Here is a 25,181-nt window from a genome sequence, read left to right as displayed (position 1 = left end):
TTTCTGTGGACCTTAGATATGAACGAATGATAATGCAAAAATGGCTTAGATGTCGGTACAAATTATTATTAGTTTCAAGCAAAGCATTTGCCTTAGCCACTTAAATTCATAGACAGACACCGTGTGTTCCGAATTAACAGTGAACTTTGAACTTTGAAGAAAGACTGAGGCACACAGGGCTGGGCGATATATAACATTCACACGATACATGAATTTAATATGTATACTTTTATTGCTTTGATGCGCGATCACATATATAGTTGGAAATTATGGCATTTTGTACTAATTTGCATAATATGTGTAACATATAGTAAGCATAATATTTTTTAAAAAATCGAATTATATCTTTACAGTTCAGTGACAAAACCAAAGACTTCAACTTGATGAGGGATTCGGAACTGAAATTAATTGCCATAAGGTTATTCTCCATTTTTGTACTGATTCATTGTGCAGTTTTCTTATTTCGAAGATCTTATTCGATAATCTTTGGTTAGTTCAATATTGATTCAATTTTAACTTCGTCAAGCTCCACATTTCCATCAATTCTCAAAGTATCCACATCGTGCACGGGCATCCTATGGTGAAATTCCTTGATATCATGTTCGCCAATCTGAATCTGAAACAAAAATGATTTTAACAAATTTGTAAAAAAAAAATATATTTTACAGGTATTGGTACACGACATATTAAAACCAGTATATGGATGTAACGGTTGATATGATAATCTGTTTAATATTTTGACAGCTATTTAATAATGATGATATCAACCGTGATTAGACAACAGTAGAAAAAAACAACCTCTGATAGAATTCTGCCTCCGATAGTGGTATAGTCAAACGTATGTGAGCTTACCAATACTTCCTCTCGGAGAACGAAGTTGCGTTGGATATACACTATTAGCTAGGTCTTCACTAAAACATGTAATATAGAAGTTGAAATTGGTATGCCATGTAAAAGGTTCACTGTTACGTGCCTGTATGCTATGGACTTTAAAACTGTTTACATTTTGCAATTGCTTAAAATAACGAATGTTTACTGTGTTTCCTTCATCAGGTTTAGATCTCTAAATTTCAAAGCACTTGCGAATGAATACAAACACAAACCAAACTGCCTTTCAAGTACCTTATATTCGTCCTTGTGAAGCTGAATCTTCATCTTGAACTTTTCTCCATGAGCGAATGGGAAAGCCTTGGCGTTTCTTTCTTCAGATCCCCATTTACCGCCCTTTCGATCGTTGCAGACGATAATATTTTTGTCCGAGCCAAAGTTAAAACGGGCATCAATTACCAGTGCCACATGCTCCGGATCTGCCCCACCTCCTCTTTGTAACCAAACGTTGAATCTGCAAGATACAAAAAAGAAATAATAATAATAATAATAATAATTATTATTATTATTATTATTATTATTATTATTATTATTATTATCATTCGAAGAAGAAAAAAGAAAGAAAAAAAAGAAAGAAAGAGCAAACTTATTCTCATTTGGTCTGCTGTAAATTCAAGACAAAATGTACATAACTATATCATTATAACTCTTCACGCATTCCGCACAAAAGTCAGCGAATGACCCATGCGCTGGTTGATCTTAAACCACGCGCTGCACAGAGCAAACAATATGTAGGCTTTAAATGTAGCTTTAATGACGGAAAATTCTAACGAAGCTAACAGTATACATGCTTTAAATATATCCCAATGACGGAAAATTCTAAAAGAGCAAACACTGTGCAAGCTTTGAATATAGCCGAATGATGGAAATTTCTAACAGAGCAAACAATATGCAGGCTTCGAATACAGTCCAATGACGGAAAATTCTAACGAAGAAAAGAGTATGCAAGCTTTGAATATAGCTGAATGATGGAAATTTCTAATATGAAACAGTATGCAGGCTTTGAACATAGCCCAGTGACGGAATATTCTAATAGAGCAATGCAGTATCAAGCTATGTATAGTGTATATGTAATTGCTTCCTATCTACGCGTTGAGTCACTCCAATTACAATATTACCAGTTAAATTTAAAAGGAAACTTTTTAAAAACCATTATCAATAAAATAACATGAGCAAGGCTATCAATATATTATTCAGTGTTATTGATGATAAAATTTAAGAGATTAAGACAATGTGTTTCACAACGTTTTAAGCCGTTTGGTTTTTCAAACGAGATTTGTATAGCATTAATTACTCATATTCATGGGGGCCGATACTAAAGAGCAAAGGGGGAGGGGGCCGACACGCACCCCCGGATTTCACATCTAAACGTATTTTAGCCTACATTCGAAAAACTTAATAGCTGATCATTACATGTTTCTAAAAGTAAAAGCTGTAAACTAGTATCTCACTTAATAGATCCAAGTGTAATTAGATCCAAGTGTATTGAAAACCATACATGAGTAAAGCTTGACGAAAACGAGCTGAATTCGAAATAGACGAAAAGATGAACAGCATCTGCAAACGGCTTCAAATGTCTTCTACGTTCTTACCTTTGGGCTCCATGGGGTACTTTGCCCTTGATAACGATATTGTCGATTCCCCTCAGAGATACACTCTTGTGAAACGGAACTGCCTGCATAAGAAAATGGATGGATGTCTGAATAGGCAAAACAGCAGCAGGGGGGGCGAATCGTCAGCGTCCGGTAAGCACATCGACGACCGCGTCGATGTCATCGCCCCCCCAGCAGCAGGGGGGGCGAATCGGACATTTTGTCCAATCGTTATTTTGCTTAATTATTACTTTCTGCACTCAGCGGATCCGGTGTCGTCAGCGCCTGGTAAAAAAAAAACGACGTCGGTCCATCCTACACGATGGTGACGTCATTTGGTTTAATTAACACCTTCTGCGCGCCGATCCCCAGCGTAGTCAGCGTCCGGTAAGCACATCGACGAACGCGTCGATGTCATCGCCCCCCCTGCTGCTAAGAAGTTATTTACAATGATCTTACAAACAGAGTGATCACTAACTCCTCCTCTTGCAGATCAATTAGGTTATTTGACTGATCGGTAAGTCTGAAATTAATTCTCGTTAAAAACCGATCATGGCATCGCATATAGACCGGATTAATCGGACTCTCAATGATCAAAAATCCCGGAGGGGCTGTTGGTGAAAACGAATAAAGGATATACCCCTGTTGAGCTTGATTTGATTGCTTGGTATCCACCTGATAACTCCCTTCGATAACATCACACACTAGATTGATCGCTATCACTGATGCGATATTTACGTTGTATGGAGCAATATGCCTACCACCATCTCCGTTATCGTGTCTGAGGATAGTTGATGGGGGGGTCTCCGCGGGTGGATTCTCAGGCCATCCTAGTATGGTTCTTATTGAACTGTTATAAATATCAACCATATACCCCGGTGTGCTTATTTCAATCGTCGACGATAACGTCGGTTCATGAACCGTAATAGCGATTTTTGATTCCTTTCCTGTGATCGATTTTATCCTGCGTTGAAATTCTTTATTGATTTGCTCTATTTGGTATGACCCAGTTGGTATTGTAACCTCCTCCCAGTTTGGGGTCCCATCGGGTTTATTTGTCCGTGCAAAAACCAGCGAGTTATTAGGTTGTTGTCCGTTAAATGCGTCCGCTCGGATATTAGGCCAACTGTGATATACTCGCAATTTTGCCAGCGCTATTTCCTTTACTGGAACCGGTGATGGGAAGTTCACACTGAATTCGGGTTTTGTTGATGTTATCGATATCATACTTGTTTGTACCGGAGTGGTGTTCTCCGCGATCCGCTGAAGTAATTGAGACCCTTCGGGGTTCAGCGACATTATTATTATTCGTTGTTTTTAGTGTCTAATTTTAACAACCAGGTGGTTTCGGCTTCCAGTTGAAAATCCTCGATTTTTGACATCGCGGAGCTATATAACTGGACCATCGTGGAGAATTCAACATCGGATACGAACAAATTATCAATCGATAACGAGATCAACCCGGATAATTTCGAGTATGCGTCGGATACTATTTGATGTTTTACTGTATACTCGTTGAGTTTTTTCTGAAAACACGATGATATCTTCCTAGTGATTGCGTTGGCAACTCCAGCAACTGTTGTCATTGCGGAGACAGCGATTGGAACAGCGATCGGGGTTATCGTGGTCACCGTGGATAAAATAACACCGGCGCCAGCTACTATACCCGACACCGAGTACACGACCGCGTCGATGGCGGTTATTTTACGACGGTATTTTTTTATTTTTACACGGTATTGTTCGGAAAGCGTTTTCAAGTTCGCGGAAAATTCTTTTGCGGTATCGAATCGATATTGATGTGACGTCGGTGATACCTCTGATTCAACTTCCTTGGTGGTCATTTTTATTTTAAAAGAGCTAGTGTTTTTAATTACTTAGATTCGCTGCAAATTCCACATACCATGTAATGTTTGCCCGGGCTAGATTTCTATCAACGGCATAAATTGTAAACTGTTCAGTTGCGTTCTTGTCTATAATTGTTGATATTGTATTGTTAAACCCGGATGAACTCGACGATAATATATTAAACTGCATCATTGAAACCAGTGTCAATCGATAAATGCCCTTAACAGTTGCGGTGATATTTACTGTATTCTGTGTAGGAGTCCAATCGAATGATCCATGCCGAATTGTGTATACTGTGTTGATGATGTTCTCATGAGGGATTTTTATTTTTTCGAATTGCTCTGCTACTCTCGGTAGTCCGTCTTTAATCGCTTCAACATCAGTTTTAATCGTTCCTATTTCCTGTATATGCGTGTCCACATCTTTTTTGTTCGCTGCAACATTAGTTTTGATTGTTTCTATTTCCCGTGTATTCTCGGTTATACTTTTTTTGTTCGCTGCAACATCAAGTTTGATTGTTTCTATTTCATATGTATGCACGTCTATGCCTTTTTTGTTCGCTGCAACATCAGTTTTAATTAATCCTATTCCCCGCCAATATGCGTCTACATTTTTTTTGTTCGCTTCAATATCAGTTTTGATTGTTCCTATTTCCTGTGTATGCGTGTCCATATTATTTATGATCGTTGTAACATCAGTTTTGATTGTTTCTATTTTCCGTCCATGCGAGTCTACATTATTTATGATCGTTGCAACATTAGCGCCGATTATTTCTATTTCCCGTTCATGCGTGTCCATATTATTTATGATCGTTGTAACATCAGTTTTGATTGTTTCTATTTCCTGTCCATACGCAGTGATATCATTTATAGTTATTGTGATTTCATCCGGTTTGGCATTTTTTTTACCAAGGAATTTATCAAAGTTGTCATCGATCCTGTTAACATTTTTTCGTAACGATGTAAATTGGCCCGACAGCGTCGTAAACTCCAAAATAGTATTTTTTATTGTTGCAAGATTCGGTTCGGTTACCGTCGGGGTTCCAAAAAAACTAGCGGTAGTGAGTTGTATATCGGTGACAGATTTTTTCACCTCGGTGGCAGATTTTTTCACATGCGCGTCAAGTTCGATCACGGATTCATTCAACCTTATAGTACCGTCTCGGATTAATTCTATTATTCTCTCTATCTCCACTATATGTTTACCTGGTCTGAGTCGTCCGTCGCTGGTATACAGCGCGATAGCGTTCTCGGCGGCATCACGCTGTCGTATTAAAACGTCATTCAGTGACATATTACCGGATTTCAATTTACCCTGGCGGTCTTGAAATACAACTATTTCGCCCGGGTCAACACTTGTTAGATTCAACATATCAGCGATTTCATCCTCAATTAGTTTTTTTATGTCGGCGGCGGTCGTTTCCGCGGATTGTTTCAGCGCCGAAACCGGTCGCCCCCAGATATCAATCATTATTATTGTAAATGTTATTCTCTAAAATCCGTTGAGCTTCTACAACCCCACTAGTGTATTCGTTTACAACCACATGAGGTGGTTTCCGCGATGATGAAATCGCCGCGAGTACGTTCAATACCTCACGGCCACATATCGGTGGGTCACTTAATCGCTGTGTTGGCAGCGTGGAATAAAAAACCCGGGCTGAACACGCCCGGGCTGAACACGCCCGGACATACCGCATGAACTCTTTCGGCGGGGCTAACCCGTATGAATCAAAATAGACGATTGCACGCGGATCAATCGCGTACGCAACCCAATGAGTTCCCGCTCCGGAGGACCCATCGAGGTTAATTATGCCTGTTTCAGTATTCCTTGGGGCCGCCGGTAATTGATCCCTCATAAAAACACCTCTGAAGTTTTTTATCGCTAGCGCGTTTGCGGCGCCTATTAAATCAAAATTAGACATGGGAGTCATTGACTCCCGAGTCAATAAACGGTTCCTGGTAGTCTTAGACCCTTTCCCGAGTACCATGAATACGGGGTTCCCGGTAGTCTTAGACCCTTTCCGGCCACGGGTCGTTTTTTTTTGTAACCTTTCCCGGTTGCCTTCTTCAATGCCATCCCCGCCGCGGTACCAACGGCTCCTAACGCCGCCGCCTTAGCCACTGCTGGTGCGGCCGCGGCAATCAACGCTGGAATCGCAGCTAACAGTGGAAATATCCCACCGGTCCTTTCCATGTTTTTAATTGCTGCGGCTGAAAAATCTATTTGAACACCCTTTTTATTCTTCATCGCATCATTGAAATGTTTTATTTGACGCGCCGTCAACGATATCTTATGATTACCACCTGCCATCTGTGACGGCTTCAGCGTTATTGTGGTTCCGCATTGTTTAGCCGACTTTGATCGTAATTTCTTGACTTGACCATCAGTCAACTCTACACTGACGACACTATACGACATTTATTGTAAACGCGTTTTGTGCTTTCAATTACATGTTTTCCACTGGCGCATCAACGATTCTCATTCGTCCACCAACGCCTTCTAGCAGCATTGATTTATCGCTGAGAATGACAGCAACCGCTCTATAATTAACACCACCCGGGGCTATACGAGCTCGGAAGTGTATATCAACGACGGATTGTCTCGTTAAATCAAGATGTTCCAGCGAAAAATAATAAATCGGATACAGGTTTTTAAAATCAAGTTGTGATATTTGCAAACCAGTGTCGACGTTTTGATCACGACCCATATACGACAGCAATCGATGATACACACGTGCGATATGGTTGTCGCCGTAATTAAGCTGTATATCCTCGGATGGTTCCTGTTGTCCGTTTATTCTCAGCGAAACATCCCTGACTCCTAATTGATCAAATATCATATGGCTGCGTTCTTGACTACCCAATCGTTCCCTATTCTGCAGCGCTATGAATATATGACGCGGGGCTGAAACACCCTGTTTTGACGCCAGGTGCCATGTAAACGTATCGGCGACGTTATCCTCTTTAGCATCAGTTGTTACCGCTAGCCAACTCAACAACGATTTCCCTCCCTGTTCCATAAATGCTAACAATCGTGCTTCCGTGGTAACTGATGGAGTCAGCACCGGCATCCACAATGCCATTTTAGTTAAAACGACTTTACCGGCAGCGACGCCAGCAGCACGCCATATTGCATTGTTATCATCGCCCCTTCGCGTCAGCGCGATTGTATGCTTAGCCCCATAGACAACTTTTCTGACATTTCTGCAGAATCCAAATATGTGATGGAGTGGAATCGCGCATGAAAACTGTCGGCGTGGTCCTTGCAACATTCCTACTCGTGCTGCGAATCCTAGATTGTAATCATTGTTGGTGCTTTTTATAATATTGAAATTAGCGCCTGGTCTTGCTCTGCGGTCTGGATTGGCTGCTTCAGCCTGTGGGTCAACTGCGGTATCTCTTTCCGCCAGCACGTTAACGTACTGAAGATGGTCAGCGTTATTGGTGGTGTCCTTCGAAAACATCATAGATGGGCCCGCCGATCTTGTATAATCATCCGAGTATCTCGCCAACCCAATTATCGTTGTTGCAACATCAACCTCGCGTTCTATTGATTCAATTTCTCGCCCGTCAATAAGATATCTGGCGCTCTCAAATAACGCCATGATACCGTTGTTGACGAAGCCAACTCGAACACGATGGTCATCTGCGTATGGTGCATTATCGGCGGCATTTGTCACGAGTTCTCCCTCGATTTCGATAAACGCTTCACACGGCAAAAAATATTTACTGGTATCTTGGACTTGAAGTTCAATTCGCGATCGTAGGTCGGGTTGCGCTGCATAATAAGAATAAAATTGATAATCACGGACAGAATCATCCCTGCGCACTGGGGCGTCCATATCAAACGCGGGATCAGCGGTTCGCGCAAACATTCTATTATTTATCATGTTGATGTTTTCAATTGAAATCCATCAACGTCGTTTTCGTCGTAAATTCTTTGAATTTAAACCACTCCCCGCTATCGCGTTCATGAGCGCGTTGGTTGCCGCATCGGCGGATGGCGAAGTCGCCAACGACTGAGTCGTCGCCAACGACTCTAGTTTTTCTTCCACGGCGTTATTTATTACTTTACTGACATTTGCAGGCATCACTGTCGTTGATGGCATTACCGGTGGTTTCTGTTTTCTTTTTGAAAATCTCTTGGATTTCACCAACGACATTAGTTTGTCTCGTGCGGCAGAAAACGCCCTTCCGGCAACATCTCCAATGGCACTAATACCCTTATCACGAATAACATCAATAGCCTTCATTCCTAATTGTTTGGCTAACGGCGCTACTTTTGGAGCCATTCTTGTAAATAACCCCGCAATGGTGCTACCGAGACCATCTCCATAGTACGCGCGGTAAATAGGCAATCGCGAGTTTACCACGTAGACGAGTACTGGTTTATCATGGTTGTAGTGTATGATCATCCTTATTAAAAACACCAGTTTTCCAATTAATCATCCACGAGTTCGTCTATGAGCGTTCGATATGCATTAATGTCCATAATACCGCCTGCAAATAACCGCTTGCAAATATCAGCGGCCTCATTGATTATTTCCGGAGAGTTATTTCCGGCTCGTTTTCCTCCGATTAGTACTTCCAGCCGTGATATATCACTGAGAACACTATTAGGACAGGTAACGCCGTAGGATTCTTTACCAACAGAGTATCCTTTTCCTTTTTTTGGTGTTATACTCTTAACTTCCTTGTGGAATGCGTCGTAATCGGATTTACTACGATGTGGTAATGCATCTTTATGTTTACTCGCTAAATACACTATTCTTGCCCAGTCCTTTAACGACTTTATATTTTTCTCGTAACCGCTATTGATATGCTTCTTATCTCGTATGCTCTTAGCAAAATTGTTGGCAGCAAAATTAATTAATTCTTCCCTGTTGCTGAAGCCTCTAATTTCATCTATTGTGCTCTTCTTGAGTACAATACGGGGTATATTCCCCTCTTTTTCTTCCGGTATTTCTTCTTCTGGTGTTTCTTCGGGTATTTCTTCTTCTGGTTCTTTCGCAGTAGCACCTAATTCTTCCTCGTCGGCCATTGTAACATAAGGTTCTTGTGGTTCGGTTATAGCGAGTGGTGGTGGCCTCCGTGTTGTAGCAGCCGCTATTTTTGCAGGGAGTGTTTCTAAAGACCTTTTTGTTTGTTTTGTCTCTGCCGCTATCTTTTCAAGCGCACCAAGAACGGGTACAGTTACCGCCGTAACATCCTTAGTCGCTTTAGTTACCGGGGCAAATAACTGTTCACTTCCAACAGCAAAATCAGTTTGCATTTGTTGTCGCGTTTGAAGTTTCTCTCTCACTCTGTCTCGTAACGGTATAAACTTTCTAAGCGCTGCTAGCCGCTCTCTGGCTAGCCGAGTAGTAAGTGATTCACCTACCATTATTGTAAATTGATCCGCAATTTTCTAATTTTCCGCCGAGTGTACCATCGGGGGCTCCACGGAGTTTTCGTCTATAATCCTTCTAATGTTTTTGATCTTACTAGAAATCTCCCGGCGTCGTTCATAAACACGTCCGAGTTTTTTTCGTATTATTTCAACGGCAGTGAATAGTCCAATGAATGCATTTGCGTCATTGTGGTACAGGTTCTCATTAATCGTATGTTGTAATCGTTTTATAAAAAAATACTCGCGGGCCAGGGTAAAACGCCCCCGTTTCGACTGTTCGTTAATAATCTCATAATCGGATAATATTTTTTCACTGTCGAGACCATCAGATAATTCAATTCCTTGATTTTTTAATTTTGAAATCTCGGCTAATATATTATTGATGTCTTCGATATTCATTATTCTTATAAAACATCTTGTTTTTAAATAAAAAGAAAAATGAAACCCCGTGTATCAATTCCGAAGGTGTTTAATAATTCGTTAGACGTGACCTCGTCAGCGCCATAGGCGCCGGTGACTTCATCACTCGCTGATTTCTGTTATATATGAAAATCGAATTCTATGCCCGGTCTTTTTTGAGATCGCTGAATTCTGTATTCCTTCTGCAACAAATCGTATTGAGGCGATATAAATGTCAAAATATTTTCCTGCCTCATTCATCGACTGAAATATTTTTTCCTCGTGAGTTGTTGTATCAAATGACTTTACGGGTTTTGCTTTCTTTGGGTATTTACCGGTTTGGCCTTTTTTGGTATTCTGACTTTGCGAGATAGCTTGCAAGTTTGTAAGAGAATTATCAGTCTTATTATTATTAATATGATCAATCACAAGCCCATTTTCGATTAATCCGTTGAATGCTTCAAATACAATCCTGTGAACATAATACTTCTTTTTTCCGGCACCAAACATCAAATACCCCTGATTATTTTTCCATCCAACCGGCTTCTTCAGTCTACGATTTCTAACAATGCCGTCGCGAGATGCCTCGTAATTGACGACCAGGGGATGCGGCTGAAATTCTTGGTCCATTTGTATAATAATACTACTTGTCTAATTTATTATTTGGTTTAATTATGAATCTTTCAACGTAGTCTTGGGGGGTTTTAATGACGAAATCGGCGGTGGGGTCAATGACGGCGTTTTTAATTCGCTTGTCATAATAGCGTTTTAGTTCCCTGTATCGCTTTCCGCCACAATTAATACACAACTGCGATTTTCCTCTTACACCGACGTGACAAACCAAGCACGGGAGGGGGCCAAGAGAACCATTACGAACGCTTTGTAAATGATACCCGCAGAATTCACCTCTACATGATTTATTGCACGGGGTTGTCGACCCAATCATCAACCATTTGCAGTGATTCATTATACTATATTCTTTCATTTAAATACTTGTTTTAATTATATGGATGAGTTTGAGAGATTAGCAGTAATTAAGCCCTGGAAAAATATTAAGTTCAATCTCGATAGAGTCCTCAAGGACACACCAAAAGCGTTAATAAACGATAAAACCCTGTTGAATAAAATACGCGATTGTATCAATGAATTCAAACGTGATGGTGCATCTCATAGTTGGTCAACATTTCGAATTGATGGTGTTGTTGATGCTACCATGAACGACAACCGCGCAGCAATGATAATATCACAACTTGACAGTAAAAGGTATTTCTTCAGAGTAAAATTCATTGTCCGGGTGGAATCAGGCGATTGGATCATACGTGATAAATTTGAACCAGTTTTCAGCGACAAGAAAACAGTCACTGTCAGCCGCGACTCCAAGCCGGGGTTGTTAACCGGAATTGACAAACCATACTATGAACGAGCGTATCCTGAAACAGCAGTTGTTTATGGAATATACCCGTTAAATAAGAAACCTGATATCGGAAAACTGAAACCGATGAAACAGTCAACGGGGATAAATTGTGTAGCAGAACGAATAATAGAGCATTTTACAAATGCATGTCGAGGAAACAAATTGACTGATTTACGACGTAGCAAAATCAACCAGTGGGAACTAACCGTAAAAGAGCGTGGAGCGACCATCAGCGACATAGCGAGATTAGAAACATCGCTGAGATTTCCAATAACCGTTACAACGATAACCGGTGAAGTATTACACGAATCAAAGTACAAATCAAAGGGAGCCCCAATCAAAATTATCGATCATAACGAACACGCATGGACGCCCGTGATCACAATATTTCCACGGAATAGAACAGTAAAGTATATACCCGAAGAATTCCTGGGAGAACAATTCTCCAAGGACGGTTTTCTCGCGGAGAGGAAACTATTTGATGCTATTGCCTACTTGTGTAAAAACGACCCTGTATCAGTGTGGTTACTTCGCAGCGCTGAAAACGATGCGGATACCTTTGATCAGTTTGTAAGGCCAAACGGTGAATTATATCGCACTGAAGCATTTCACAACAGGATGAAAAAAACCGCCATAGAATTTGAGGAGCATGATGAACAACTGCTAACAAATTGTTTTACGATTCCATCGGTTGCGGCTCATGTTGCAGCAAGGAAAAATGCGTGGAGACCAACGCGCAAGGAATTTCTGCCGGATGTACAATCCAGTTGTTTGGAGTATTATCACGGTGGATTATGGAACACTGAATACAACCGCGACGCTATGATCTCGGTTGATATGGTTGCCTGTTATCCAGCGAGTTTTCTCGGGTATGGATCCGCCGCCGAGTACTTTAGACGATTTGGACACCCCAGTCATGAAATGACTCGTGTTGCTATTAATGGACCACTGCCTGATTTTGATTTAACCGGATTCGCTCGCATAGTATCATTTGAATTCGCGGCAGGACTCCATCGCTGTTGCTATATTTGGATCGGTAGACACATGGCTGAAAAGAAGTGGCTGCCAATAGCGCTGCTACGGTATATGATTGATTGTAGCATGCTAGTTTCGTTGATTGTCAGTCGGCTGATTATAGATGACGCAGAATATGATTTCGTAATCAAGGACGCAGTGGCAAAAAATAGATACGTGAACTGCAAAACAGCTTTCTTGTCCAATGGAACGAGGTTGGGTACAGTTGTTACCTACAGCGATGGAGACAGCCCAGCATACCCGCATTTGAGGGCGTCTATGCTGGGTTATGCCGCTATCAATTTATTCTCGATGATAAATAGATTCCCCGATACCGCGGTTAGAGTAGCAGTTGATTCGTTTTATATTGACGTAGCGTATAAGGGAAACGTAGCCGAGTTTACTAGTCCGGACGAGAGTTGGGGTACATGGAGAATTAAAAATGAAATACGACGCGATTATTCCCCGTCAGCAGATGTCACCGTTGAGAACAACTACTTACGCGGTGATAAATTGTCAGAATGGTCTAATGCACCATCGTGTTCTGATCCAATTTGTAGACACAAGACGGTTTATTTAAGCGGCTGTGGCGGGTCAGGAAAGACGACTCGGGCAATTGAATTATTTCGAACGCGGGCAAGTATAATCGTGCTTACACCGACCCATAGACTAGCGCGAGAGATAAAACAACGAAATGTTGACGCCGTTACTTATCACAGCTTTTTTCGATACAGCGGCGGTGAGTGGACTCCTGATCGAATGGGTGAAAAATTTATTCCTGAAGTTATCATCTGGGATGAGATATGTACTGTTTCGTTAGATACTTTACAAATGTTTCTTGAGTGGTTGCTGCGCGCGAATACAGCGGTAATCATGTGTGGGGACCATGGCCAACCACCACCATTTGTCGGCGAGGGTCCACATGATTGGTTAAGGGGTTTTGTGGACTATTATGAAGAAACCGATACTGATTACCGAGCACTTGATGAACAACTGCGCGAGGTTAAAAAACTAATCAGATTACAGCCGGATAGAGTTCAGTGTGAAATAATCCGCGAGGTGATTCCGGAAACGCCGTTGAATGAATTCTGGGAAACATGGAAACCAAACGATTTGATTGTAGCGAGTAGAAAGATAGTCAGAGACACACTTCAGCGGAAGTTGTTTACGTTGCATAAGGAAAAGTTTCCAACGCGTCCAGTGCCGTTATGTTATAGACCCGCGGACACACGGCGGCAGAACATTGAAGTTGAAATTCCAGCCCCGACAGCGTCGTGGACAAAAAAACAAATTCTCGTGCTGAATGATATCGTGCTCGTTGATATCAGCGTCGTCGAGGACGCGCTACGTGCTGATAAATCCCCGTGGACGCTAGGATACGCAACGACAATACATTCCTCGCAGGGACTAACCATCACGGACACAGTTGTTTGGATAGTTGATAATCGCATCGAATGGTCGAATCTAGTCTATCTTGCAGTGTCCCGAGTACGGAGAATAAATCAGCTTCGAAGAATTGTTATTGACGGAGTCAGTGACGGAGTCGCTGACAAGGTCAGTGACGACAACGACATTATCGATGCAAGCGTCATTAATAGAAAACTCTCGGGTTACCGCCAACAGGATAAAAAACAGCGGCGTTTTGATATTGATGCCGAATTAATAATCTCGCTACGACAACAACAGAATAATCACTGCGCGAGTTGCAATTGTATAATGAGTTGGCGTTATTCGGATAAAGACACTCGCCAATTTACCGTGGATAGGATCGATAACAGTCTCGGTCATGTCAAAAACAATGTGAGGTTGACCTGTCTTGAGTGCAATAGACGCAACGGCGCTAGTTAAGACCACGTGGGGGCAATTGAGTATCGTTAGGTATCACTTGTAGTTGCTCGCGTGTAAATCCGCGCTGAGGAGCAGTTGAATCCAGTCTATAGATCGGTGGTCTACAAGTTGATCGTGTTATCGTTGATATGTTATGTGTGGTAACACTCCAAATAGGATCGGTAGCCCTTTTTTTACCGCCTTCAAGCTCTCCTGGTTCATACAGATATCTCACGGTAACATCGCCGAGAATCGGCTTGGAAACGCTATTTATTTTTGATTTTCCGGGTATATACTCGTATTTAATCGCGTCGCTGGGCTTCATGTTGATTGCTCGGGTAATCTCGTTATTTAACGCTGCAATTACGCCTGGCAACCTTTTGACCCATTCACGAGATCGTTTTTCTTGGATGAATTCCTTCGCGTATTGATATCCAAATAACCGTTCAGCAAGAGTCCGATTGAATCGTTCAACAATTGCCTGATCACGATGTAGCGCAGTATGACCTCGTCGTATCGCGACGCTATGATGTTTCAGCGTTGATAAAACAGCGCCGCGAAATTCACTACCGGGATCAACTTGTAATAGATTTGGCCAGCGCAGAGGGCCTCTTCGATAAATTCTTTCAAACGCAGCGGCTACTTCAGTTGCTGACTTTGTTTTTAACGGCTCCGCTTGTTTGTATCGACTCGCAACATCAACTACGGTTAGCGCGTATTTGTAACCGTTGTCATGCGGCAAAAATAGTATATCAGCCTGATGAACTTCATTAGGTACGCTGACATCAAAGCGCGAGAAGTTGATTTGTTTAGGCGGTGGTAGATAGATTTGCCATATAGCCTGTTTGGATAACCAATTAGCCGCAGTGGTCTTTGTTACCTTTGCAGCGCTTGCAAGCTTACCAATTGCGGCCTTCCCCTTCCAGTATCCTCTCGGAGAATAATAGATGGATTCCATGTTGTTATTATAAACGCTAGCGTATTCAATTACCAGCGCGAGAAGCTCCGCTTCCAATCATTAATTTACCTTTCATAGCCGATTTTACCAACCATGAGGCTAATTTTTCTTTGACGGATTTATCAGGAATAGCATTTAATGCGTGAATTAATTTTACATCCGCGATATGACGCTGTTGCAGATCGCTACTTTTGTAAGCAACATCATGAACATGACACGCCTTATCGATAGCGTTTATTGGATACTCACCGGGTTTGGGCTGATTTTGATCATCGAGTCTGATATCTAATCGTGTTCCGGGGCCACAGTAGCTATATCCTGGGAGGTGCTTTTCTCCTGGATACTTTGCCCACGGTGTTCCGGGGAGTTTTGATAACCTGGCTGCGATGTCACCTCCTCGCTTTTTTTTAAAACATCCCCGGGTTTAATAGAAATAAATCTAAATTTCTTTGTACCGCATTGTGCACACTTACCAGTAAGGGCCGATCTGTTATTTCTTGTTGTAGCGGTTGTCATATCATTTGTGCCAGTACGTACTCTACACTTCACACAATATAGATCCATAATTTATGTATAGAGATATGAATATAATTGATTTTTCGGCGACTAAAACAAGAGAACCAGTTAAGCATGTTGCAGCGTTACCAAACTCGATCCGGATGATTATCATCGGACCATCTGGATCCGGCAAGACGCAATTGTTACTCAATTTAATAATGAGATGGATGAAGTGGGATAAGTTGTATTTGGTTGCTCCTAGCGTAGATGATCAACGATGCTACGAGGTGTTGAAAGATTTCAACGAGAATGCATCAGCGATCGCTAAAAAAAATGTCATCGAGTTTATTACAGATATCAATGATGCACCGGGTATTGATGATATTGATGGCGACGTTAACAATCTAGTCGTGTACGATGATGTTATGTTAGACAATCAAAAAAACCCAGCTAGGATATTTTCCAGAGGCAGGCATAAAAACACTGACGTGATATATGTCACTCAACGGTATACTCAGATTCCAAAAGTAATCAGAGACAACTGTAATATTCTTGCTGTATTCAACGGCGTTGATACACACACGCTACGAAATATTTGGCAGACATGGTGCGGCGGTGACATGGACTTTAATGGTTTTCGAAACTTTTTTAGTCATGCTCAGTCGACCCCACATGGATTCGTAACGATAAATTTACATGATCCTCGCACACGATATCGTATCGGACTTGACCAAATATTCGGTTAGTTGTAAATAATTTTCATTGTAAATAACTTCTTAGCAGCAGGGGGGGCGATGACATCGACGCGGTCGTCGATGTGCTTACCGGACGCTGACGACGCTGGGGATCGGCGCGCAGAAGGTGTTAATTAAACCAAATGACGTCACCATCGTGTAGGATGGACCGACGTCGTTTTTTTTTTACCAGGCGCTGACGACACCGGATCCGCTGAGTGCAGAAAGTAATAATTAAGCAAAATAACGATTGGACAAAATGTCCGATTCGCCCCCCCTGCTGCTAAAACATATTTAGTCATAAGTAGACACACATTTTCTTACCTTTCTTCATGGCCAAATGTTAAAACAAGAGTATGTATGTATGTATGTATGTATGTATGTATGTATGTATGTATGTATGTATGTATGTATGTGTGTGTGTGTGTGTGTATGTGTGTATGTGTGTATGTATGTATGTGTGTATATGTATGTATGTATGTGTGTATATGTATATATGTATGTGTGTATCTGGGTATGCATGTATGTGTATATGTCTGTATGTGATGTGATGTGATTTGTACTTTTAACGTAGCTTTAACAGTTTTTCAGCCATATCGCTACGATGTCTGCAATGTGCTAGTTTTACAGTGATGTCTAGCACTGGGACATCATGCCGCAGACATGGAGCATGATGTCCCACCCAGTCACATTATTCTGACACCAGGCCAAACAGTCCTAACACTAACCTCTTAATGATGAGCGCCAAGCGAGGCAGCTGTTAGTACCATTTTTGTAAGTCTTTGGTGTGACTCAGTCGGGGATCGAACCCACGACCTCCCACATCCGAGGCGGACGCTCTAACCACTAGGCCACCGGAATGGTGTGTATGTATGTATGTATGTATGTATGTATGTATGCATGCACGTACGTACGTGTGCGTATGTGAATATTTGTGTGTGGATGGATGGATGTTTCGAGCGTTTATAAATTAGTAGCTTCTTCACACTGTATCTGAGACATATATCTGTCTACTACCCTCAGGCAAGGGAATTTATCTTTATCCACCAGGCGTAGGATTAATTGACTTCTCTTCCTAAATATATCTAAATATTTAACTTTCAAAAGACTCCACCCTGAGAACTAAAAATAAGTCAGCTTGCAATCTCTCTCTCTCTCTCTCTCTCTCTCTCTCTCTCTCTCTCTCTCTCTCTCTATATATATATATATATATATATATATATATATATATATATATATATATATATATATTGCGGGACGGGAGAAAAAGAGTTTCATTTTGACTGCAAGGCAACAGCCGATTCGTCCAAGCGTTGTTAATCAAATGAAATTCAAGCCGATAATAGTGAATGACTTGCTTGATGACATTAGGTCTTACAAGGAGTGAATGATTGAGCGGATTGAAAAGTACTAATGATCAAGTTATAGAAATAATAACCAATATGAACAGTTTATACCAGATCATAAAAATGACATGCAGAAACATAGAATTTAAACTGACCGTTTCAAGCCAAATTTATTACAAACAATGATTCTTTTTAGTATTTCTCATATGAATAATAAAACTGTAAAATTGTAAGGACATGATTATTAGTATGAGAATCAAATGATCAAATCATAAGGCACATCTTATCAATTCGACAGAATTTATTTTACAATGTCATTTATATCAAGTTTTAAAAATCAACAAAACAATTTGAACATATGCAAGCCATGGATTTGAAACATTTAGAATGAGTTTTTACTATAATAATTTTTCAGAAAACACCACCAAACAAGCAACAAACAAAAAACTTACAGTTCGCAGTAGAAATGTTAAGAAATCGGACATTTTGTATTTAGCCTAGCCGTACAAGAATAGTGAGAGACACAAAACATAATCCATAATTTCATTGAGATAGGACGTGTAATATCAATGGTATGGTTTGGTTAGTTAGTGCCCACGGAGTGGTCTGCAATGAATTTTAATGACTAAATTAATTCGTGAATAGTAAGTAGGTCTATGTGATCTACATATGAGTTAAGTGTCTTGGGAATACCCCCCCCACACACACACACACACATACATACATACATACATACATACATACATACATACATACATACATACATTGATCAAGCCAGGGGTGAGAAAGCTTGCCAGTAGCTTCTCGTGGGTCGGTGGTTCTTTCCGGGGTTTTCCGGGTTCTTCCTCCACCATTAATACTGGCCGCCATGTATAGCCTATCGTGCTGAAAAATGGCGTTAAACCCCACAACAACAACAACAACAACCAAGCCAGGGGCTCGAGCCTACTGGGACATATATAAGATTGCAGTCATCGGTAAAGGGAACCCTTTACACCCATCGGCCATCCGGAGCTCCTATATTTATTTATTTATTTTGAAAAATTTTGCTCTGAAAAACACGATTTCAAATGTTTTTAAGACTTTGTTGCACAATTATATGATCGACGAGTTTAACTAATTTAACTCGATGACATCATAACTTCCACGACGATAACCAATAAACATAGACATCGGATGCTAAAATGATTATATATATATATAATTATTGCTAATGAGTATAAATAGTGATAACATATTCTTATGCGTTTCACATTTTCAAGGAATCTGTTGTGTTTTCTCATCATGGTCACATTTCAATCAAGCTTGAATGAGATCCGTTGTATTTTCTCATCATGAGTCACATTTCAATCAAGCTTGAACAAGATCCGTTGTATTTTCTCATCATGAGTCACATTTCAGTCAAGCTTGAATGAGATCCGTTGTGTTTTCTCGTCGTGAGTCATATTTCAATCAAGCTTGAACAAGATCCGTTGTGTTTTCTCATCACGAGTCACGATTCAATCAAGCTTATATGAGATCAGTTATGTTTCCTAATCATGAGTTACATTTTAATCACGCTTGAATGAGATCTATAGTGTTTCCTCATCATGAGTCATATTTCGATCTGAGGAAAATCGACGTCTGCTTTTTGTTGAGTTGATGTAATAGGTATATGTACGAGTTCGCATTGGGTTTACCTTTATATTCGCCATTCAAATTACAGACTTCGTATTGCTCAAAGTGAAAAACGAGATTTAAAGCGTATTATTTTGCAAAAACAATATCTTTTCCCAACACTAAATTCAAGTCATTATCTGCAAGGCTACCGAAATGAACTCAACCAAGAGTTTGAAAGTTACGAGGACACCAACTTGTATCGGTGCCTAACAAATCTTAGCTGTGTCGAAAATATTGATTTTAATCAGACTGCGTTTGCATTTAAGTTTTATTTGTTTGGATTTGTTTGCTATTGGGATTTGTTTTTCAATGCTAGAAACAAAGCTGGCAAAAGTGTGAATCACGTTGTGAAAATGACTGATCCGGCGAACACTTTGATGATTCGCAAGTAGTATGAAGCGGGGAGCCATTTGAATCCAGGTACATTCAATCTACTAAATGCATGTCATTTGAAGCGTGGCAAGAGTAACAAACATGGGAAAAACACTTCGGTTTATCCTGCTCTCATCTTGGTTACTTTGTAATAAAACTTCCCACACAAAATTTACAAGCAGCAAGTGAGCTGATATTGAACCTTCCCAACTGGGTTCAATAACGCGTGTTTACGCCTGCAAAGTTGGATCTTGTAAACGAAAGGTCAAGGTGGTGTTTTATTCATCTCGGAATAACACCTACACCCAAGGTTAATGCAAAGCCATTTACATATATATATATATATATATATATATATATATATATATATATATATATATATATATATACACTATACTATACTGTCATTTGCTTGTAATGTGAGGTTTAATTAAACAAAGCAACGCATGTTATAAACGTGTGAATACAAGATATATATATAATTTATAATTTAAAAGTTTGTCATTTTGAACGAATATACGTAGATTTATTTTTCAAAAAGTCATCATGCAAAAGTGATCGATATAATGATTCCACTGCAAAAGTGTTTTGTATGTAAACGCCCAAGAGGTTCTGTTATAATCATAAGCGTTTCATTGCTAATCCGTACGAAAAGTCTCTATTTCTATCAGGGTTTTCACTAACCACTACTGTCATACGTGAAGAATTAGATTTGCTGATCATTTCTTTTGTAACTTTTCACACAGGTTGCCAGTCAGCATTAAGTATGTCTGTCTAAAATTTCCCTTGATCACATAGATGTTTGATCTAGCCGTATACATTTTTGTGTCATCAGCAAAAAGGGTTAGTATCAGTTTTCGAATAAAAAGGCGAATCATTAATGAAACACACACACACACACACACACACACATACACACACACACATTATGATCCGAAATAGATCCATGAGTTAGACTGCCCTAATAGCATCGTCGGAAGACATGGGAGACAATCCGCTAGTTTCTCTTGTTATATATATATATATATATATATATATATATATATATATATATATATATATATATCGGCTTAAACAATCACTACGTGCGCCAATAACATTTTCTCGCAATGGTGACTCAGCTTGGCCTTGCAACCTTGATTTAATGAGACAATCAAAGTTTCTCTTCCAAACAATCACTTATTAATCAATAAAAGATGCACATTCATCGATGTGTAGGAGACTTGCACAATGTATTGCTGATAACGTATTTTTGGTGTATGAATACTCAAGATAAACGAAAAAATCTTCTCGCTGGCAGCTACGGGTGATAAAGGAGCTTAACTGGAAATAGCGTTGCTAATAACTATCCTCTAACTTTTGCAATGGAGAAGACAGACAAATCAGGCGCAACAGAAAATGACAATATATGTACATATGTTGATTGTTTCTATTTTCTTTTTCTTTTTTTTGAAGGAGAATTTAACGATTAACTAATAGACTGGCTGCCAGTCCGTTCTGTCTCTTGCCTTAGCTATTCAGGGGCAGATAAGTTGCAGGTAAGTGAATCTTCGCCAAAATGACATTAGGTCGCCCATCGAAAAGAATGCATCCTGTTTGGATAGATATATTGCCGCAAGGACGACATCAAGTTTAGTTAACCAGGTCAAAAGCTCTTTTTGAAAAGGCAGATTGCCCAAATTATGTCTTTGTTGAAACTTGTAAGCCACTAAATAATATGTGCAACAAAAGTTGTTTGGCACGATCGTTTTTCACAGAATCTAGGCTGCAAAACGTGTATGTGCTCGCATTGTCTTTATCATTTTTATTTAAATAAGGAAGTGTGCACTTCCCTTTGTAGTTTACAACTTTAGAAAGTGTACTAAATGGAGACTTAAAGTCGATATTTAGTAGGATAAAATCTAGACCAGGGCATATATATAGGAAATTTTTCCCTTGGGAAATGTCAATATTGATTTAAGGACATTAATTCAGCTGATAGTTTCAATATCTTAATTCTAGTCCGTCAATGCTTGTGACCTTGGTGGAATACAGTTCCATTTGATCTGTGTGAAGACTAGTCTTTTTTGTTTAGGTCAAGTAAATTTCACCACTGATTGCATATTTCGTCATATTAATACTTGCAAACGGTTTAACAGGTATGATGTTTTTCTTCGGACCTGCACTTTGCCAGAAAAACAATGAGTTGTTCTACTATTTCTAAAGTATTCGTAGTAAGTTCCTTTATTTCAATTTGCTGGGGTAGAAAGGACGTTACATTTGTACAGAATGTTTTAGAGTTTCAGATAATTTTATATATTTAATCACTGCTATCGATTTTGAAAATAACTTTCTTATCCAGTAGTGAATCACACGGTGCAATTTTCTTATGTACATCGAATATATACATACATTTCTTTATCCATATATCCACCCATGCCAAAGTCCGTCTGTACGTACATTCCTACCTACCTACCTACCTGCCTGCCGGCCTACCTACCTACCTACCTACCTACATACATACATGAAAAACTGTGAGATGACATCGCGTTCCGATAGTGCTCAATGAAGTAAAGTTAAGCAGACGATGCGGTATTTAATATTTCGATAACGCGATGGTAAAACTACTGACATGAGGGTATGTATACCTAGGTTTGTTAAAAACGAGTAAAAACGACAGTATGAACTGTGTAAAAAGACTGCAACAAATTGGACAATCTAGTGATATGGATCAGTCGAAGGGCACTTTTCCATCAAACGATTTTGGGAAGAACAAACTGAAACCGTAAGTGAGCATATTCGTTCATCTCAACTTCAGTTTATAAATTTCATACAGTTTCATTATCAGTTTTTCTTGAATACCAATGACTACACCTAATACAACACCGAACTAAACTGTATTTGATAACGAACATCAAGAGCCTCGTAAAAGATTTTTCTACGACGAGCAAGATAACAGCAATGCCGGTTTAGCCAACTTCGTCCCACAGTAGAAAATCTTAGTTCAGAATGAAAGACCGTATCACTACATCACATCGTGTGATACCGACAGCAAGAAAAAGCAACACAGGTGAAAATAAGACAGACATGCAAAAATAATACAGAAAATGAAGGTCAGCAATCGGCTGCTTGATATACCCCCGTCACAAAACAAGCAATGAACCATGCAAATAATGCATTATAACCAGTCCATGTACAAATCAGAGATATTGCATGCAGTGGAGTGAAAAAGAGTCCAAAAATAAAATTGTTGTTATCTCGAATTAAGGCGGACTACGGTCCAGAGGAGCTAAATCAATCAATATACAGATATGCTTACAATCGAGGAGTGAAGGTAAGAAATATCTGAATATAGAAAGGTGGTCAAATGCTAAACAATAAACACACACCGTTCGAGTTAATGATTAGGAAACCCTACTTGACAAAACCTTTCAACAGGGATTTGGCCCAAGTTTGTTTCAGCCAGGAAATGGTATGAGTGATTAAGGGCAATGTGTACGCAACCTATCTACAATGGAGTGTTTGGTTATAGAATCTGATAAACGTCATTTGTTTTATACTTAAGGCATATTGTATCATGGGCGCCCTCACAAAAGGGCACCTGCTCCATTCCCCACCCCAAAACCGGATTCGAAACCAGACCTTGTACATTATGCACGTGTCCATACTGATCTTCATCCACTCGTGTCTGGAAACTTAAAAAATGTTGGAGAAATAATAGACCCAACAGAAATAGTAGAGACGCAGTGGAATTTATGTTTGACGATAGTCTATGTCACATCCTGTTGGGTAAGAGAGTGAAAAACTTTCTTTTATGCATGATCTCATTTATAAGAAGGAAGAAGGGTTGGCATTAACGATGTAGTTGTTTTGGTTTAAATGCCACTTTTTAGCGCAAGATAGGATATACATGGCTGTCAGTATTAATCGTGGAGGAAGAGCCCAGGAAAAAAAAAAACAGTAAGGACCACGGACCCACGGGAAGCTACTGGCAAGCTATCTCACATAACCACACTGGCCGAGCCCGAGACTCGAACCCACGTGGACAGAGCTGAAATGGCAGTCATCGGTAAAGGTGAGCGCTTTCGACCACTCGACCTCCCGCGGCAATATGCTTGTAGATTTGATTAAGTCTTGAATAATTATGAATGTTATTTACAACTGTTCCCAGTGATGCAAGGAAGAACTGATATGATAATTCATGTCACACAAACTATTCAAAAGTAAACAAATCCAATTTTTCCAAGTAGATTGCATTTTTTTAGTATGATATTCTTTATCGTTGTTCCTTTTAATATTATCCTTTCCGGTGAGTTTAATCTCTCATGTGATTCTATATGTATATTTTTTCTCAAGTATTTTAATTTATTGGGTATTATTCTACAAGTTGCCCGTCTAATTGCTTACGTAATGACTTAATTACACAAATACATGCTTACATACACACATCTATATAAGCACACATACATGCACACTTTGAAATTCATACAGCCTTGTAGGCTTAATATTTATTTAATGTATATAATAGCTTCATAATTAACATCCATTACAAGTTGATAAAGATTATATTTAAAATCAAATATGTGATTATATTAACTATATGGTGTGCCGCATATTTGTATTTAAATTGTTGGATGTTCTAAACGAAAGCTTTGTTTTAAAGATGATACAAGTATTCTTGCATTGCGCGTCTATTCCATACTGAATATGAAGATGGGACACGTATTCTTGCATTGCGCGTCTATTCCATATTGAATATGAAGATCAGACACGTATTCTTGCATTGTGCGTCTATTCCATACTGAATATGAAGATGAAATAAACTGAGGCAGCAAATATCATCTTAATGCGCAGTTGTAATGACGATCATTGTAGTTTTGTGAAATATATTTACGTGTTTGGTGTGCTGTGTATTCATTAATGTTACTATAATATTCCTTTAACAATTACATCATAATGAAAATAACTAATGTTTCTTCAAGTTGAAATAAAGTCAAATATTCATGAACAGTACGTACAAAATCACGCAAGATAAAAACTGGAAACTTACCGGCTTGTTGTGCGTAGACATCTTCTGTCTTTGTCTTTATAAACAACAATCAAACCACGTCTCAGGGTCACGAGCGGATGCTTTGAGGTTGAACAGAAGAGCGACAACAACTTCGGCCTCACCTGGTATTATATATTTATGCCGTGAGATGTTGACACAGCATATGCATATAACTATGAGTGGATTTGTTGAGCATGGGCGTGTCCTCCTATACCATT

The 25,181-nt window shown here is 39.8% G+C and overlaps 1 protein-coding gene across 1 annotated transcript; it reads right to left on the bottom strand.

Annotated features, from left to right (window-relative positions):
- Nucleotides 1–209: 209 nt before the first annotated feature.
- On the bottom strand, nucleotides 210–25,122 carry LOC149804825 (galectin-7-like). Its single transcript, XM_089945064.1, has 4 exons — nucleotides 24,964–25,122; nucleotides 2,481–2,563; nucleotides 1,123–1,342; nucleotides 210–616 (listed from the first exon to the last, which is right to left on the bottom strand). The coding sequence occupies exons 1-4, from the start codon at nucleotides 24,982–24,984 to the stop codon at nucleotides 491–493; spliced, it is 450 nt and encodes a 149-aa protein (XP_089801190.1). The 5' UTR covers nucleotides 24,985–25,122; the 3' UTR covers nucleotides 210–490.
- Between the last annotated feature and the right edge of the window lie 59 nt (nucleotides 25,123–25,181).

This window comes from Sinohyriopsis cumingii, chromosome 2, assembly GCF_028554795.1.
Source record: "Sinohyriopsis cumingii isolate HCF-2022 chromosome 2, ASM2855479v2, whole genome shotgun sequence".
In the NCBI taxonomy this organism is placed as follows: domain Eukaryota; kingdom Metazoa; phylum Mollusca; class Bivalvia; order Unionida; family Unionidae; genus Sinohyriopsis; species Sinohyriopsis cumingii.
The sequence above is the reverse complement of the archived record's forward strand: the minus strand, read 5'-3'. Positions and strand labels throughout refer to the sequence as shown.